At 43.1% G+C, this 15967-nt stretch overlaps 1 protein-coding gene across 4 annotated transcripts in view; it reads left to right on the forward strand.

Annotated features, from left to right (window-relative positions):
- The first annotated feature begins 284 nt into the window (after positions 1-284).
- The window catches only part of LOC139228735 (scaffold attachment factor B1-like), a 70329-nt gene continuing 54646 nt past the window's right edge, over positions 285-15967 (forward strand). For 3 of the 4 annotated variants that reach the window (XM_070860041.1, XM_070860045.1, XM_070860044.1), the window contains exons 1-3: positions 285-521; positions 2356-2443; positions 2752-2816. In XM_070860041.1, coding sequence (XP_070716142.1) covers positions 369-521; positions 2356-2443; positions 2752-2816 — 306 coding nt within the window. In that variant the 5' untranslated portion in view covers positions 285-368. The remainder of the gene's footprint in view (positions 522-2355; positions 2444-2751; positions 2817-15967) is intronic. The other variant, XM_070860043.1, reaches the window with a different exon arrangement.

The following is a 15967-nucleotide window of genomic DNA, read 5'->3' on the forward strand; positions in this document are numbered from 1 at the left end:
CCTCAAACCACGCACACGCCAAGCCCCCGCCCGCACCACCTCGCCATTCCCCTCAACATCCCGCCCATGGAGCTTCGACCTCGGCGGTCCGTCTCGGAATTAATGACGGATTCAAACCGCTGCCAGCCCGTGAATGAGGCAAATTGCCAACTCCTCCTCCTCCTCCTCGACGGGCGATGGTGAATCTCGAGCCTTGCCCACGGTGCCTGCCCACTCTACCTGTTCTAGAACATTCTTCAGTCGGGCGGCAGTGCGCGTGCGCGGCCGTTGCCTCTTGGCGCCTGCGCAGTGCGCGGCGACGCCGGTTTCCCCTTGAAGCAGGCGGCGCCATTTTGTCGACTTGTTGTGCTGCAGCAAGGATCGCGGTGATGGCGGCAGAGAATGCGACTGTGGCCCCGGCGGCGGTGGAGGAGTTGCGTAAGATCACCGAGCTCAGGGTGGTGGACCTGAAAGCGCAGCTGAAGAAGAGGAACCTCGACATCGGCGGCAACAAGAGTATCCTGGTGGATCGTCTCCGCAAGGTGAGGGAGGCCTTGGGCGGCGCGCTGCCCATCGCCGGGCCTTGTCACCAGGCCGATGGTCAGTCAGTCGATAGCCTCGCAGGTCTAGTGGTATCCCCGTCCATTCTCCCGCTCCTTCCCCCTCACATCCGCTGTGAGAACCTGGTCTGCTGGACGAGGCCATAGATCTGATTATCTCCTCGGCATTCGATTTGCGGCGGAATCGCGTTTTGTTTTTAGCTGCCGCCCTTTTCCCCCGCGTTGTCCTCAACATCAAATTCTTTATCCGTAAAATCCCAATCCTTCCTCCAAACTAATGTTTTTATTGATCGGGTTTTCAGTAAAATTTTAACTAATATTGTCAGCTCCAGTCCAACACTTCTCTTGCACCTAAATCTTTCGTCTAAAATTTGTGGTAAAAATTTCCATCAATGCTGCCCTTGTATTTAGGCCCGCGCTGACTCCCCGCATTCTGAACCTTTAAATCGGCGCTGCTCCATTTTGGTAATGAAAATTCCAAGAAAAGGTTCTCGCTAGAGTGCTTTTTTTTTGTCCGCAATCATGCCACGTGGTTTCTGGGACAAAATTGGACCCCATTCCTAGTTCTTGATCTAAAGGACTATAGATTATTCGGGAATTTATAAAGTACAATAAATATGGTTGAGATAATAACACGTGCCAAAGGGCCGAATTATATGCCGTTTTCAGTAAATTCGTTGATTATTGGTGTCGCACGAGGACTTCAACTTAAGTATATTTTAGGGAAATTGTTGATTAAGTTACCTGAGTCCGCCTCTAAACCGAGTATTAATTATTTTCTAATTCCCGTAGCCTGAATTACAAAAGTAGGTGTAAACATGGTCTCTTCCATTCATGCAAACGCCAAAATGGCTGACTCCACCAAAGTCACAGGGGTATAGCAATGCTCGAGATTAAACACAAAAAAAATTTAATTAGTAGTTTATAATAACCATTGTAGTATTTCACACCAGTTAGAAAATCTCACCATTAAAAGAAATGTTCATGAATTGAAAGGATTGTCTGTCTAAATAAAAAGTAATTTGTTATGTAACTTAACCATCTTTGGACGTTTTACTATGTTAAAGGTGCTATATAACTACACGTTGTATACAAAGCCAAATTAACAACACTAAATACAAGCAAAATTTGGTTGCAGTGACTTACCTCCTTTGCAGTAATTACACTGCATAATTTTTTCTAATATTGGTTATTTTCAGCCACATCTTGGAATTTCACTTTTTTTGCGCTGTAAATGGTTTTCTCCAAGGTTGCTGATTTGGGGAGTATCAAAAAGCAATTTCTATGATGGAGTGGGGGCAGATGCAGGAGATTACATCTGAGCTAATGTAAATCTGGCAAGTTTTCCAATCTGAATGCCTGATTTAAACATTTAATCACTTGGTATAGTAGTGCACACATAACAAAACACCTAAAGATGCTTTACAAGAGGGTTGAAGAATTCGAGCAGGAAGAGAGAATGAGTCAGGATAGGCGGTGAATGTGGTCAGAGATGAGATTTAAGGAGCTTTTGAAGGTGGGGAGATAGGTTGCAAGATCGGAAGAAAATTGCAGAGTAGCCAAAGGCTCTGTCAGTAATGGCGTACATAGGGTGATTTTAATAGGCCTAATTGAAATCAAATTCCTGCACGCTACCATTTGGTAAATATGTTTGGGTGGGATTCCTCTAACTGTTATTTCAACAAACCAGTTTAATTATTTTAACTCCATCATTGTTAACTCATGGTTTGTTAGATGTCTGTATATCACCAAAAATATTTTTATAACCATAGTTTTCTACCTTTTCTCCTATAATAACTGTGGTCTCTGTTTTCAGGCAGTAGAAGAGGAAGGAGGGAATCCTGATGAAATTCCAATTGCGGCAGACACTTCAGGACGAAAAGTACAAAAGCGATCAGGAAAAGGTAGTATGTGTAGCTAATATGTATCGCACACATCCTGTAAGTGGAACACTCACTATACCTGTGACAATTTCTCTATCTCACCCTTCTGACTCACTATGAGCAATCTCTTGGGAGATCTGCTAATATTAAATGTCTTGTGTGTATTTCTGTCCTAGAAGTTTAATTCAAAGTTCCTGTAGTACTCTTTCCTATCACATTTTGTTAACACTCCTAAATCAATCTACTGATTCACCATAAGCAAATCAAACAAGATCTGTGTATGTTCCTTAGTAAAATTCAAATCTTGACGCTTTTTAATACTCTTGGAGTAGGTCGGAGAGCAGAGGATGATGGAACAGATGATGGTCAAGAGGAGGATTCTGGAGACGGACAGGTTGGTAATTGGACAGGACCGATGGCTGCATTGTTTTTAGGATCCATTGTATAGTAATATATTTGAAGATTAACATACTAGGAGCAGAACTGTACAGCCAGAACTGAGATTGATGTAAAATGTTTGACTAGTCTTTTAATTTGATTCAAGAATCAGTAGTGAGTTTACCCAAAATTGCATGAAAGAGGCATCTAAACTACATTTCAAAAATAATACTCGTTTAATTTATTTACAAAATAAAAAAACAAAATAATTGGTATGTTTTTATAGGCACTTAGAGGAATAGATGCACAATTTTTTTTAACTTATCTGTTCTTATTGTGCTGCTGTGCTTTCCTGTAGTGAAACCCCATTAATGTTGATGTGCATCTAAATGTTAATTAATATCACCTATGTTTTATAGTACAACGGCTCTTGAGGCTGTTTTTTGTATGTAGAGAAGCATGAGGAAGAACTAGATTTTTTTTTAAAAGTACTTGCCTGTGAAATAGTCTTAATCTGGTCTCTTCGAAGTACTTTTGGATCTACTTTGGTAAGGTTCAGCAGAAAGTATTCCATACAAGTTGTATACAGATAATAGCCAAGACCAAAAATATCTATATAATTTCTTACAACTGTGCATTTCATGTGTCTCTCTTCCCTTATGTCCTGATTTTGCTCACCTGGTGATATCTCAAAATAATACCTATTTACATTACTTTTAATGGATCACGTTTGCTTTACTCTCCTACCGTTGTCGTTCTGCACTGGATGCCATTTCTACATTTCTCCATTATCTTTTTTTGCTTTCAGTTTCCTTTGGAATGGTTGAATGCTATCTTGCCTGCTAAGTGTATAAAAAATGAAAGACCACACCTGGAACCTTTCTATCTTGTCTTTCTTCAGGTTTTACTCTTTGCCTTAAGTGTCTTTAGGGGTTCCCTTTTTTGTGCAACCTCTAAATAAATAAATATCCAAATGGCATGCTGACTGTTTAGTGCCCTGGAACAGTATTGTCCAATAGAAATCGCTGACTAGCCATAGATTTTGTGTCTATGGCGGCACTGTTTTACCCACATGCATTAATTTTAGCAGTAACCACTTGCATACACTCACACAATGCAGGTAAATTTACTTCATGTATATATTTATTTAACAAACATCTAACACCATTCAGTAATCAAGGAAGTAAAGCACTCTCACAGCTCAAAAAACACTTGCACGCTGCTTTTCGTCTTGCCATTTAGCAACACAAGCACCGTTGAAATGTAGTCCCTGTTGAAATGTAGGAAAAGCGGTGTCCAACGGTACGCTCGCGGCCTTCCACAAGAGGTGGGCACCGGAAGGACCGAAGGGCATCATCGCCCCCGGCAATCAAATTTTAATTTTGTTTTTGTTCCAAAGTTTTAATTTGTCGATTCTAGTGCGCCTCTAGTAGGGGAGCACTTGATTTATTGTTTTACAAAAATAGTTGTAATGTAGGAAATGCAATTAGCTGTATCTGGATTGCCAATTCACCACATGTCTGTTGGACAGCAATGCTGTAGAATGTTTAGAAAAGCACGTGGATCTTTTAATTCTTCTAAATGTGTTTCTAATGCTCAGAATATCGAGCTTTGTACCTTAACTATGCTCTTTTCTTTGTTCCATTTTGGAATTCTGAGAAATAAATAGTGACATTTTGCCTCCTGGCTGCTTGCAGTGTGTTAAAAGCATGGTGGGAATGTACTTGTAGAACCTGTAACTGAAGGCAGATTATTGACTTGGTTAGGAAATTGGCTGAGCGGCAGGAGACCGAGTACTCTTAATTGGCAGGGTGTGACTAGTGGTGTCTTTCGAGGATCTGTGTTGAAGCCTCAACTATTCACTATTTATTAATGACTTAGATGATGGGATAGAAAGCCACGTTTCCCAAGTTTGTTGATGACACAGATAGGTAGCATTGTAAGCAGTGTAGATGAAAACACAAAATTACAAAGATACTGATACATTAAGTGAATGGATTTCAATGTAGGCAAATGTGAGATCATCCATTTTGGACCTAAAAAGTATAAAAATGTGAAAATCTAGTTAGCAGTAGAGGTCCAAAGAGACTTGGTGGTAGGAGGGCGAGTTGGGGAGGGGTCCATGTACACAGATCATTAAAATGCCATGGACAGTTACAAAAAATAATCAAAAAGGCCAACGGAATATCTACAAGACTAGAATCGAGGGGATAGAAGTTATGCTACAGCTATGCAAAGCCCTGGTTAGACTGAGCAGTTCTGGGCATCACACCATAGGAAGAATATATTGGCCTTGGTGGGAGTGCAGTGTAGATTGCCAGAATGATGCCTGGACTCGAAGGATTAAATTCCGAGGCAATATTACACAAATTAGGATTGTATTCCCTGGAATTTAGATGCGTAAGTGATGATTTGATTGAAGTTTTCAATATATTAAAGGGAACTGATTGGGTAGATAGAGAGAAACTATTTCTGCTGGTTGAGGAGTCTAGGACTATGGGGCATAGTCTTAAAAAAAAATTTGAGCCAGGCCTTTCAGGAGTGAAATAAGGAAACATTTCTACACGCAAAAGATGGTAGACGTTTAGAACTCTCTTCCGCAAATGGCAATTGATGCTGGATCAATTGTTAATTTTAAATCTTAGATTGATAGATTTTTGTTAACCAAAGGTATTAGGGATATGGGGCAAAGGAGGATATATGGAGTTGGGTCACAGGTCTGCCATGATCTCATTGAATGGCCTACTCTTGTTCCTATGTTGTAATTTTAATTGTCTGTTTTCCACTTCGAATCCAATCAGCAACAGCAATGCCAAAATGGACATCTAGTGTATATAATAATCTTAAAGTATAAGAAATTAAAATTGACAAAGGAGCAAAATGATTCAAACAGGAAGAGTCACAAAGAATAAAAATAGTAATTCAGTAAACGTATGTCTTGCAGTACATGTAGATTGTGAATGTGTATCAATCCTTAAGTTTTCTTTTGTCACAATTATGCCACTTGCTCCATTGAAACCAATGGGTGATTCTCTATTGTCCCATATCTGTTGATTTCAATGAGTCATAGTATTGCTCCTATTTTCCTTCCTCCAGAAGTGGTGCTGATACCCTTTTTCTTTACAAACAATAATTACAAGAATGCGTGAAATTCATGGGTGAAGCTATAACCTCACCTGTGTTTTTTGTTAATGCTTTAAAAGATACACTATTTCCTCTGACTAAAGCCACAGGAGATTCACTGATACTGTGTGGATTTCCCTTGGCATTGCATATGGGGAATCGAGATCACATGATGCCCTTGGGTGCGGCAGGATTAAAGGATGGGGGAATAATTGGACCAGGGTGTGTGGATGTAATTCAGTTGTTGTTTGGCAGTCGTACTTTCTGGCCATAGTTTTATATTTCCATTATAAACATAGAAATAAGCATTAAAAATGGGGAGTGTGCTGACCTGAAGTACGTGCAGATTTAATAATATGTTTTAAATATTAAGAGTTGTGTGTGCAATTGATCTACTGTGGCACTATACTTTGAATCCCATGTTCTCGCTCAAGGCCACCTATTCACAATTTTTTGTTCTGGCCGATTGTTCGTTGCACTGCACTGCTAGCCCCTCCCTCTGATAAACCCTTATGTGTCCATCTCGTGCAATATATCTTTTTCAATACCCCCTATTTTTACCTCTTTCATTGGGTCCCAGCCTACCTTTCTTGCTGCCACCCAAACCATGTGCCTCTCACTTGCTGTCCTCTTGTCTTGAACTATGTTGATACTTCCCCCAATCCATTTGAATATGCTTGGTATTGCCCCTATCTTGATGTCCTTTCCAAAGGACCGAAGGGAGTGAAATTTCAGGCATTTAAGGCCTGGGAAAACTTAAAAGTTAGAAAAATATTGGAAAATGGAATACTCCTGTTTACTTAACTCAGCAGAAAATCGACATGGCAAAGTGAGTTTAAAAAAAAAATGCTCTACTGTAGTAGCCTGCGGCTGCATGCAAATAGTGTCATAACACAGGAAAATATCTAATAGATTTCACAGGCAAAAAGGTTCCATGGAACGTATTCATGAAAATATGATAGGATATACCAATTTTATTCTACCTGTTATATGGTTATTAAACTAGTCGACCTCCCATGGCGTTGTGCACAGGATTGGGAAAATGCACGTGCAGTCTTTAGATTGTGTGGCGCTGAAGATAATGGAACCATCAGTGAGGTATGCTAGAGGTCAGTAAAAACCTGAGAGCATGCAGGCGGCTTAACAAGAACAAGAACTGGAGCAAACACAGCGATGTGACCGAGGTGGAGGAGTTTCTGGAGGATGTGTGGTTGCAGGACCAGACAGTGGTCTTGTGTCTGAAAAGCCTGTACTTGGTTGACACAGGAGATGAAAATAAAGATCTGCTTCATAATAAAGAAAAATTGGAGCCTCTGCGGATCGACCTAATTCTACAGAGTGAGATTAGTTACTAGGTGATGGTTTGGAGAGAAAAGGGGGAAAGTAGAGCAGGATTATAGATGGGGGGTGAGGGCGGTAGGACAGGGTTAACCAAAGCCAGAGAAGAAGAGAATCAGAGAAAGCAGCTTGACACACCAGCCCAGGTTTCATGGTAACTATCAGCAGCAACTGCATGGGTGACTGGGGTGTATTGGGAGCCACACAGAGTCCAGGAGCAGCTGAGGGAAGAGGGAACAGAATTTCGGCCAGGAGGACCAATTTGGAAGGTGAAAAGCAGCACTAGGTAAATCTGCCGTTAAGGGGTGCAAGAAAGTGACAGCATCGGAGCCAGGATGGAGATAATAGGCCACGGTGTATGGAATAGCAGCGGTGCCAGAGCCGCAGAAGAAGCGTTGCACAGTTGCATTTGTATAGAAATAGCTGGGGCAGGAGAGCAGACCTGTGGCTAGGGCCGAAGTAGGGCTAAAGGCAAGCAGACCTGTGGCCAGCAGCAGTGCAGAGGACCTATGAAAATGCAGCAGCATAGGGAGAAGCAATGATTGTGTTCGAACTCCAGGAATCCTGTAATGGAAATCTTTATTAAAAAGAATTCTGAAGAATAGATTTGAAAGTCAAATACGTGCTAATTTTTCCTATTGCCATTTGCTCAGTCATCGAACTCCTGGCTTTGAACTCCATTCCAGGGATGAGAGCACGTAATCTAGGCAACACTCCAGTCCAGTACTCGGAGTGTTGCATTGTCATCTTTCAAATGAACCGTTTGCCTGCCTATTTAGGCGTAAAACATCCCAAGGATCATTCATTTATCCCTTGACCAAACCAGTGATTTATCTCATTGCTGCTTGTAGGACATTTTCTTTTGAGCAAATTGACTTGAATCGCCTACGTAATGGTGCCTTCTTAAAAAGTAATTGCTTTCCTTCAGCATCGTGGATTCACTCTGGAGCATCCACGATGCTGAGAATGACGTGAGTATCACGTGTAGTGAGTTGGTCTTACCGCAGGAGAAGGGTCCACAGCCAGATAGGGAATGGAAGACCAGCAGGAAGAGCAGTGCAAGAAAGATAGTGCAGGGGTCCCCTGTGGTCATCCCCCTGCAAAACAGATACACTGCTTTGAGTACTGTTGGGGAGGATGACTCATCAGGGGAGGGCAGCAGCAGCCAAGTTCATGGCACCGTAGGTGGCTCTGCTGCAAAGGAGGGCAGGAAAAATATTGGGAGCGCGACAATGATAGGGGATTCGATGGTGAGGGGAATAGATAGGCGTTTCTGCGGACGCAACCGAGACTCCAGGATGGTATGTTGCCTCCCTGGTGCAAGGGTCAAGGATGTCTCGGAGCGGGTGCAGGACATTCTGAAATGGGAGGGAGAACAGCCAGTTGTCGTGGTGCACATTGGTACCAACGACATAGGTTAAAAAAAAAAGGGATGAGGTCCTACGAAAAGAATTTAAGGAGCTAGGAGCTAAATTAAAAAGTAGGACCTCAAAAGTAGTAATCTCGGGATTGCTACCAGTGCCACGTGCTAGTCAGAGTAGGAATCGCAGGATAGCACAGATGAATACATGGCTTGAGCAGTGGTGCAGCAGGGAGGGATTCAAATTCTTGGGGCATTGGAACCGGTTCTGGGGGAGGTGGGACCAGTACAAACCGGATGGTCTGCACCTGGGCAGGACCGGAACCAATGTCCTAGGGGGAGTGTTTGCTAGTGCTGTTGGGGAGGAGTTAAACTAATATTGCAGGGGGATGGGAACCTATGCAGGGAGACAAAAATGAGGCAAAAGCAAAAGACAGAAAGGAGATGAGGAAAAGTGGAGAGCAGAGAAACCCAAGGCAAAGAACAAAAAGGGCCACTGTACAGCAAAATTCTAGAAGGACAAAGGGTGTTAAAAAAGCAAGCCTGAAGGCTTTGTGTCTTAATGCAAGGAGTATCCGCAATAAGGTGGATGAATTAACTGTGCAAATAGATGTTAACAAATATGATGTGATTGGGATTACGGAGATGTGGCTCCAGGATGATCAGGGCTGGGAACTCAACATCCAGGGGTATTCAACATTCAGGAAGGATAGAATAAAAGGAAAAGGAGGTGGGGTAGCATTGCTGGTTAAAGAGGAGATTAATGCAATAGTTAGGAAAGACATTAGCTTGGATGATGTGGAATCTATATGGGTAGAGCTGCAGAACACTAAAGGGCAAAAATAGTTAGTGGGAGTTGTGTACAGACCTCCAAACAGTAGTAGTGATGTTGAGGAGGGCATCAAACAGGAAATTAGGAGTGCATGCAATAAAGGTGCAGCAGTTATAATGGGTGACTTTAATATGCACATAGCCAAACTGGAAGCAATACGGTGGAGGAGGATTTCCTGGAGTGCATAAGGGATGGTTTTCTAGACCAATATGTCGAGGAACCAACTAGAGGGGAGGCCATCTTAGACTGGGTATTGTGCAATGAGAGAGGATTAATTAAGCAATCTCATTGTGCGAGGCCCCTTGGGGAAGAGTGACCATAATATGGTGGAATTCTGCATTAGGATGGAGAATGAAACAGTTAATTCAGAGACCATGGTCCAGAACTTAAAGAAGGGTAACTTTGAAGGTATGAGGCATGAATTGGCTAAGATAGATTGGCTAATGATAGTTAAGGGGTTGACTGTGGATGGGCAATGGCAGACATTTAGAGACCACATGGATGAATTACAACAATTGTACATTCCTGTCTGGCGTAAAAATAAAAAAGGGAAGGTGGCTCAACCGTGGCTATCTAGGGAAATCAGGGATAGTATTAAAGCCAAGGAAATGGCATACAAATTGGCCAGAAATAGCAGCGAACCTGGGGACTGGGAGAAATTTAGAACTCAGCAGAGGAGGACAAAGGGTTTGATTAGGGCAGGGAAAATGGAGTACGAGAAGAAGCTTGCAGGGAACATTAAGGCGGATTGCAAAAGTTTCTATAGGTATGTAAAGAGAAAAAGGTTAGTAAAGACGAACGTAGGTCCCCTGCAGTCAGAATCAGGGGAAGTCATAACGGGGAACAAAGAAATGGCAGACCAATTGAACAAGTACTTTCGTTCAGTATTCACTAAGGAGGACACAAACAACCTTCCGGATATAAAAGTGGTCAGAGGGTCTAGTAAGGAGGAGGAACTGAGGGAAATCTTTATTCGTCGGGAAATTGTGTTGGGGAAATTGATGGGATTGAAGGCCGATAAATCCCCAGGGCCTGATGGACTGCATCCCAGAGTACTTAAGGAGGTGGCCTTGGAAATAGCGGATGCATTGACAGTCATTTTCCAACATTCCATTGACTCTGGATCAGTTCCTATGGAGTGGAGGGTAGCCAATGTAACCCCGCTTTTTAAAAAAGGAGGGAGAGAGAAAGCAGGGAATTATAGACCGGTCAGCCTGACCTCAGTCGTGGGTAAAATGATGGAATCAATTATTAAGGATGTCATAGCAGCGCATTTGGAAAATGGTGACATGATAGGTCCAAGTCAGCATGGATTTGTGAAAGGGAGATCATGCTTGACAAATCTTCTGGAATTTTTTGAGGATGTTTCCAATAAAGTGGACAAAGGAGTACCAGTTGATGTGGTATATTTGGACTTTCAGAAGGCTTTCGACAAGGTCCCACACAGGAGATTAATGTGCAAAGTTAAAGCACATGGGATTGGGGGTAGTGTGCTGACGTGGATTGAGAACTGTTGTCAGACAGGAAGCAAAGAGTAGGAGTAAATGGGTACTTTTCGGAATGGCAGGCAGTGACTAGTGGGGTACCGCAGGGTTCTGTGCTGGGGCCCCAGCTGTTTACATTGTACATTAATGATTTAGACGAGGGGATTAAATGTAGTATCTCCAAATTTGCGGATGACACTAAGTTGGGTGGCAGTGTGAGCTGCGAGGAGGATGCTATGAGGCTGCAGAGTGACTTGGATAGGTTAAGTGAGTGGGCAAATGCGTGGCAGATGAAGTATAATGTGGATAAATGTGAGGTTATTCACTTTGGTGGTAAAAACAGAGAGACAGACTATTATCTGAATGGTGACAGATTAGGAAAAGGGAAGGCGCAACGAGATCTGGGTGTCACGGTACATCAGTCATTGAAGGTTGGCATGCAGGTACAGCAGGCGGTTAAGAAAGCAAATGGCATGTTGGCCTTCATAGTGAGGGGATTTGAGTACAGGGGCAGGGAGGTGTTGCTACAGTTGTACAGGGCCTTGGTGAGGCCACACCTGGAGTATTGTGTACAGTTTTGGTCTCCTAACTTAGGGAAGGACATTCTTGCTATTGAGGGAGTGCAGCGAAGATTCACCAGACTGATTCCCGGGATGGTGGGACTGACCTATCAAGAAAGACTGGATCAACTGGGCTTGTATTCACTGGAGTTCAGAAGAGTGAGAGGGGACCTCATAGAAACGTTTAAAATTCTGACGGGTTTGGACAGGTTGGATACAGGAAGAATGTTCCCAATGTTGGGGAAGTCCAGAACCAGGGGTCACAGTCTAAGGATAAGGGGTAAGCCATTTAGGACCGAGATAAGGAGAAACTTCTTCAGCCAGAGAGTGGTAAACCTGTGGAATTCTCTACCACAGAAAGTAGTTGAGGCCAATTCACTAAATATATTCAAAAGGGAGTTAGATGAAGTCCTTACTACTCGGGGGATCAAGGGGTATGGCGTGAAAGCAGGAAGGGGGTACTGAAGTTTCATGTTCAGCCATGAACTCATTGAATGGCGGTGCAGGCTAGAAAGGCTGAATGGCCTGCTCCTGCACCTATTTTCTATGTTTCTATTTCCTTTCTTCATACTGTCTGTCTTTCCTTCTCCAAGATGGGTGACACACTGGAGACAGGAAAAAACAGCCCCCCCCCCCCCACCCCAACAACAATACCTGATAGTCAGAGGCTACAGCTGAATGCAGAGTCCAAGCAGTTGTGTGAAGTATTCTAGCATCGCAGACTCTCGGTAATTAGAAAATTTAATTAAAAACGAGAAGGGCAGGCATCACGGGCAGGAACGTGTAGTGGTGAACACGCATATTTAACATTAAACGTCCATGAAACTTCATAATGCCCATCATATTTTCTATTGTATTGTTGGTCACCCATTTATGCCTATGTCCATATTTCCTGTACAAACTGTCAGTTTACTGCTGAACAAATGGAATCACTCATCATTTTCAATAAATTGTTGACTCAGTAGTTGAAATTTCTAATGGTAAAAATAAAATTTTAAAGCTTTTTTTTAAACGTAGAAATTTTGCAATAATATGAAATTTGCCAGTTAGAAACATAGAAATTTACAGTGCAGAAGGAGGCCATTTTGGCCCATTGTGTCCGCGTTGGCCGACAAAGAGCCGCAAGGCAACTGGTCAGCAGCCCGAAAGGTTACATATAAACCTATGAACAATGACGGAAAGGCAAAGAACACCCAGCCCAACCAGTCCGCCTCACACAACTGCGACACCCCTTATACTGAAACATTCTCCACTCCTCCCCAACCGGAGCCATGTGATCTCCTGCAAGAGGCAAAAACCAGATAAAAACCCAGGCCAATTTAGGGGGGAAAAGTCTGGGAAAATTCCTCTCCAACCCATCCAGGTGATCGAAACTAGTCCAGGAGATCACCCTGGCCGTATTCTATTCCCTGCAGTACTTAGCATTATATCTGCACCGTCCAACAAAAGGTTATCTAGACTAATCCCAATTACCAGCTCTAGGTCTGTAACCCTGCAGGTTACTGCACTTTAAGTGCCCATCCAACCATCTCTTAAAAGCGGTGAGGGTTTCTGCATCCACCACTCTTCCGGGCAACAAGTTCCAGATCCCCACAACCGTCTGCGTAAAGAAACATCCCCTCTAAACCTTCCAACCACTTTAAAACTATGTCCCCTCGTAATAGACCCCTCCACCACTGGAAATGGGCCCTTACTATCCACGATGTCCAGGCCCCTCAATATTTTGTACACCTCAATGAGGTCTCCTCTCAACCTCCTCTGTTCCAATGAGAACAAATCCAGCCTATCCAATCTGTCCTCATAACTAAGATTCTCCATTCCAGGCAGCATCCTAGTAAATCTCCTCTGCAACGTGCAGTCACATCCTTCCTATAATACAGCGACCAGAACTGCACGCAGTACTCCAGCTGTGGCCTAACCAAAGTATTATACAATTTAAGCATAACCTTCCTGCTCTTCTAGCAGTTGAATTGTCTTTTAATGCCTTCATTAAATATTTTACTTCCAAGTCCTCGGTCTTGAATCACAAGCCTGGGCTTTAACTGGAAGCATCTAACAGTTGGGACTTGTCCTTGCATATTTGCATTTTTTACTTTTTTGTGTGTAAGTTGCTGCAAGTGCAAGCTGATAACGTCACAGCAAGAAAAGCAGGGCACCTGGGAGCCGAGTGAAAACAACGTGCATTTACAAGGTATCTTTAACCTAGTAAAACATCCCAAGGCTGAACATGGCAAGCAATGTATTTAGAAGCATAGAAAATATGTGCAGGAGCAGGCCATTCGGCCCTTCGATCATGCAACTTCAGTGCCCCACTCCTGCCTTCTCTTCATACCCCTTGATCCCTTTAACCGTAAGGGCCACATCTAACTCCCTTTTGAATACATACAGCGAACTGGACTCAACAACTTTCTGTGGTAGAGAATTCCATAGGTTCACAATTCTCTGCGTGAAAAAGTTTCTCCTCGTCTCGGTCCTAGATGGCTTACCCCTTATCCTTAGACTGTGACCCCTGGTTCTAGACTTCCACAACATCGGGAACATTCTTCCTGCATTTAACCTGTCCAGTGCCGTCAGAATTTTATATGCTTCTATGAGATCCCCTCTCATTCTTCTAAATTCCAGTGAATATAAGCCTAGTCGATCCAGTCTTTCTTCATATGTCAGTCCTACCATCCCGGGAATCAGTCTGGTGAACCTTCGCTGCACTCCCTCAATAGCAAGAATGTCCTTCTCTTTGCTTCCTGCCTGCCAACCACTTCTCTATCCACGTTAATACATTACCCCCAATACCATGTGCCTTAATTTTGCACACTAATCTCTTGTGTGGGATCTTGTCAAAAGCCTTTTGAAATTGACAATTTGTATACCTCTTCCTTGGATTTAACACTATCCCTAATTTCCCTTGTTAGCCACGGTTGAGCCACCTTCTCCGTTTTATTTTTACGCCAGACAGGGATGTACAATTGTTGAAGTTCATCCATGTGATCTTTAAATGTGTGCCATTGCCTATCCACCATCAACCCTTTAAGTATCATTCGCCAGTCTATCCTAGCCAATTCACTTCTCATACCATCAAAGTTACCTTTAAGTTCAGGACCCTAGTCTCTGAATTAACTGTGTCACTCTCCATCTTAATGGAGAATTCTACCATATTATGGTCACTCTTCCCCAAGGGGCCTCGCACGACCAGATTGCTAATTAATCCTCTCTCATTACACAAGACCCAGTCTAGGATGGCCTGCTCTCTAGTTGGTTCCTCCCTTACACACTCCAGGAAATCCTCCTCCTCAGTATTGCTACCAGTTTGGTTAGCCCAATCTATATGTAGATTAAAATCACCCATGATAACTGCTGTACTTTTATTACACACATCCCTGATTTCCTGTTTGATGCCATCCCCAACCTCGTTACTACTGTTTGGTAGTCTGTACACAACTCCCACTAATGTTTTCTGCCCTTTGGTATCGCAGCTCTACCCATATAGATTCCACATCATCCAAGCTTCCTTACTATTGCGTTAATCTCTTTAACCAGTAATGCTACCCCACCTCCTTTTCCCTTCTGTCTATCCTTCCTGAATATTGAATATCCCTGGATATTGAGTTCCCAGCCTTGGTTACCCTGGAGCCATGTCTCCGTAATCCCAATTACATCATATCCGTTAACAGCTGTCTGCACAGTTAATTCATCCACCTTATAGACCGGTCAGCCTGACATCGGTAGTGGGTAAAATGATGGAATCAATTATTAAGGATGTCATAGCAGCGCATTTGGAAAGAGGCGACATGATAGGTCCAAGTCAGCATGGATTTGTGACCGGGAAATCATGCTTGACAAATCTTCTGGCATTTTTTGAGGATGTTTCCAGTAGAGTGGACAAGGGAGAACCAGTTGATGTGGTGTATTTGGACTTTCAGAAGGCTTTCGACAAGTTCCCACACAAGAGATTACTGTGCAAAGTTAAAGTACATGGGATTGGGGGTAGTGTGCTGACGTGGATTGAGAACTGGTTGGCAGACAGGAAGCAAGGAGTAAATGAGTACTTTTCAAAATGGCAGGGAGTGACTAGTGGGGTACCGCAAGGTTCTGTGCTGGGGCCCCAGCTGTTCACATTGTACATTAATGATTTAGACGAGGGGATTAAATGTAGTATCTCCAAATTTGCAGATGACACTAAGTTGGGTGGCAGTGTGAGCTGTGAGGAGGATGCTATGAGGCTGCAGAGTGACTTGGATAGGTTAGGTGAGTGGGCAAATGCATGGCAGATGAAGTATAATGTGGATAAATGTGAGGTTATCTACTTTGGTGGTAAAAACAGAGCGACAGACTATTATCTGAATGGTGACAGATTAGGAAAAGGGAAGGTGCAACGAGACCTGGGTGTCATGGTACATCAGTCATTGAAGGTTCGCATGCAGGTATGGGAGATGGTTACATAGAAACATAGAAAATAGGTGCAGGAGCAGGCCA

Source organism: Pristiophorus japonicus, chromosome 18, assembly GCF_044704955.1.
Source record: "Pristiophorus japonicus isolate sPriJap1 chromosome 18, sPriJap1.hap1, whole genome shotgun sequence".
Taxonomy (NCBI): Eukaryota; Metazoa; Chordata; class Chondrichthyes; family Pristiophoridae; genus Pristiophorus; species Pristiophorus japonicus.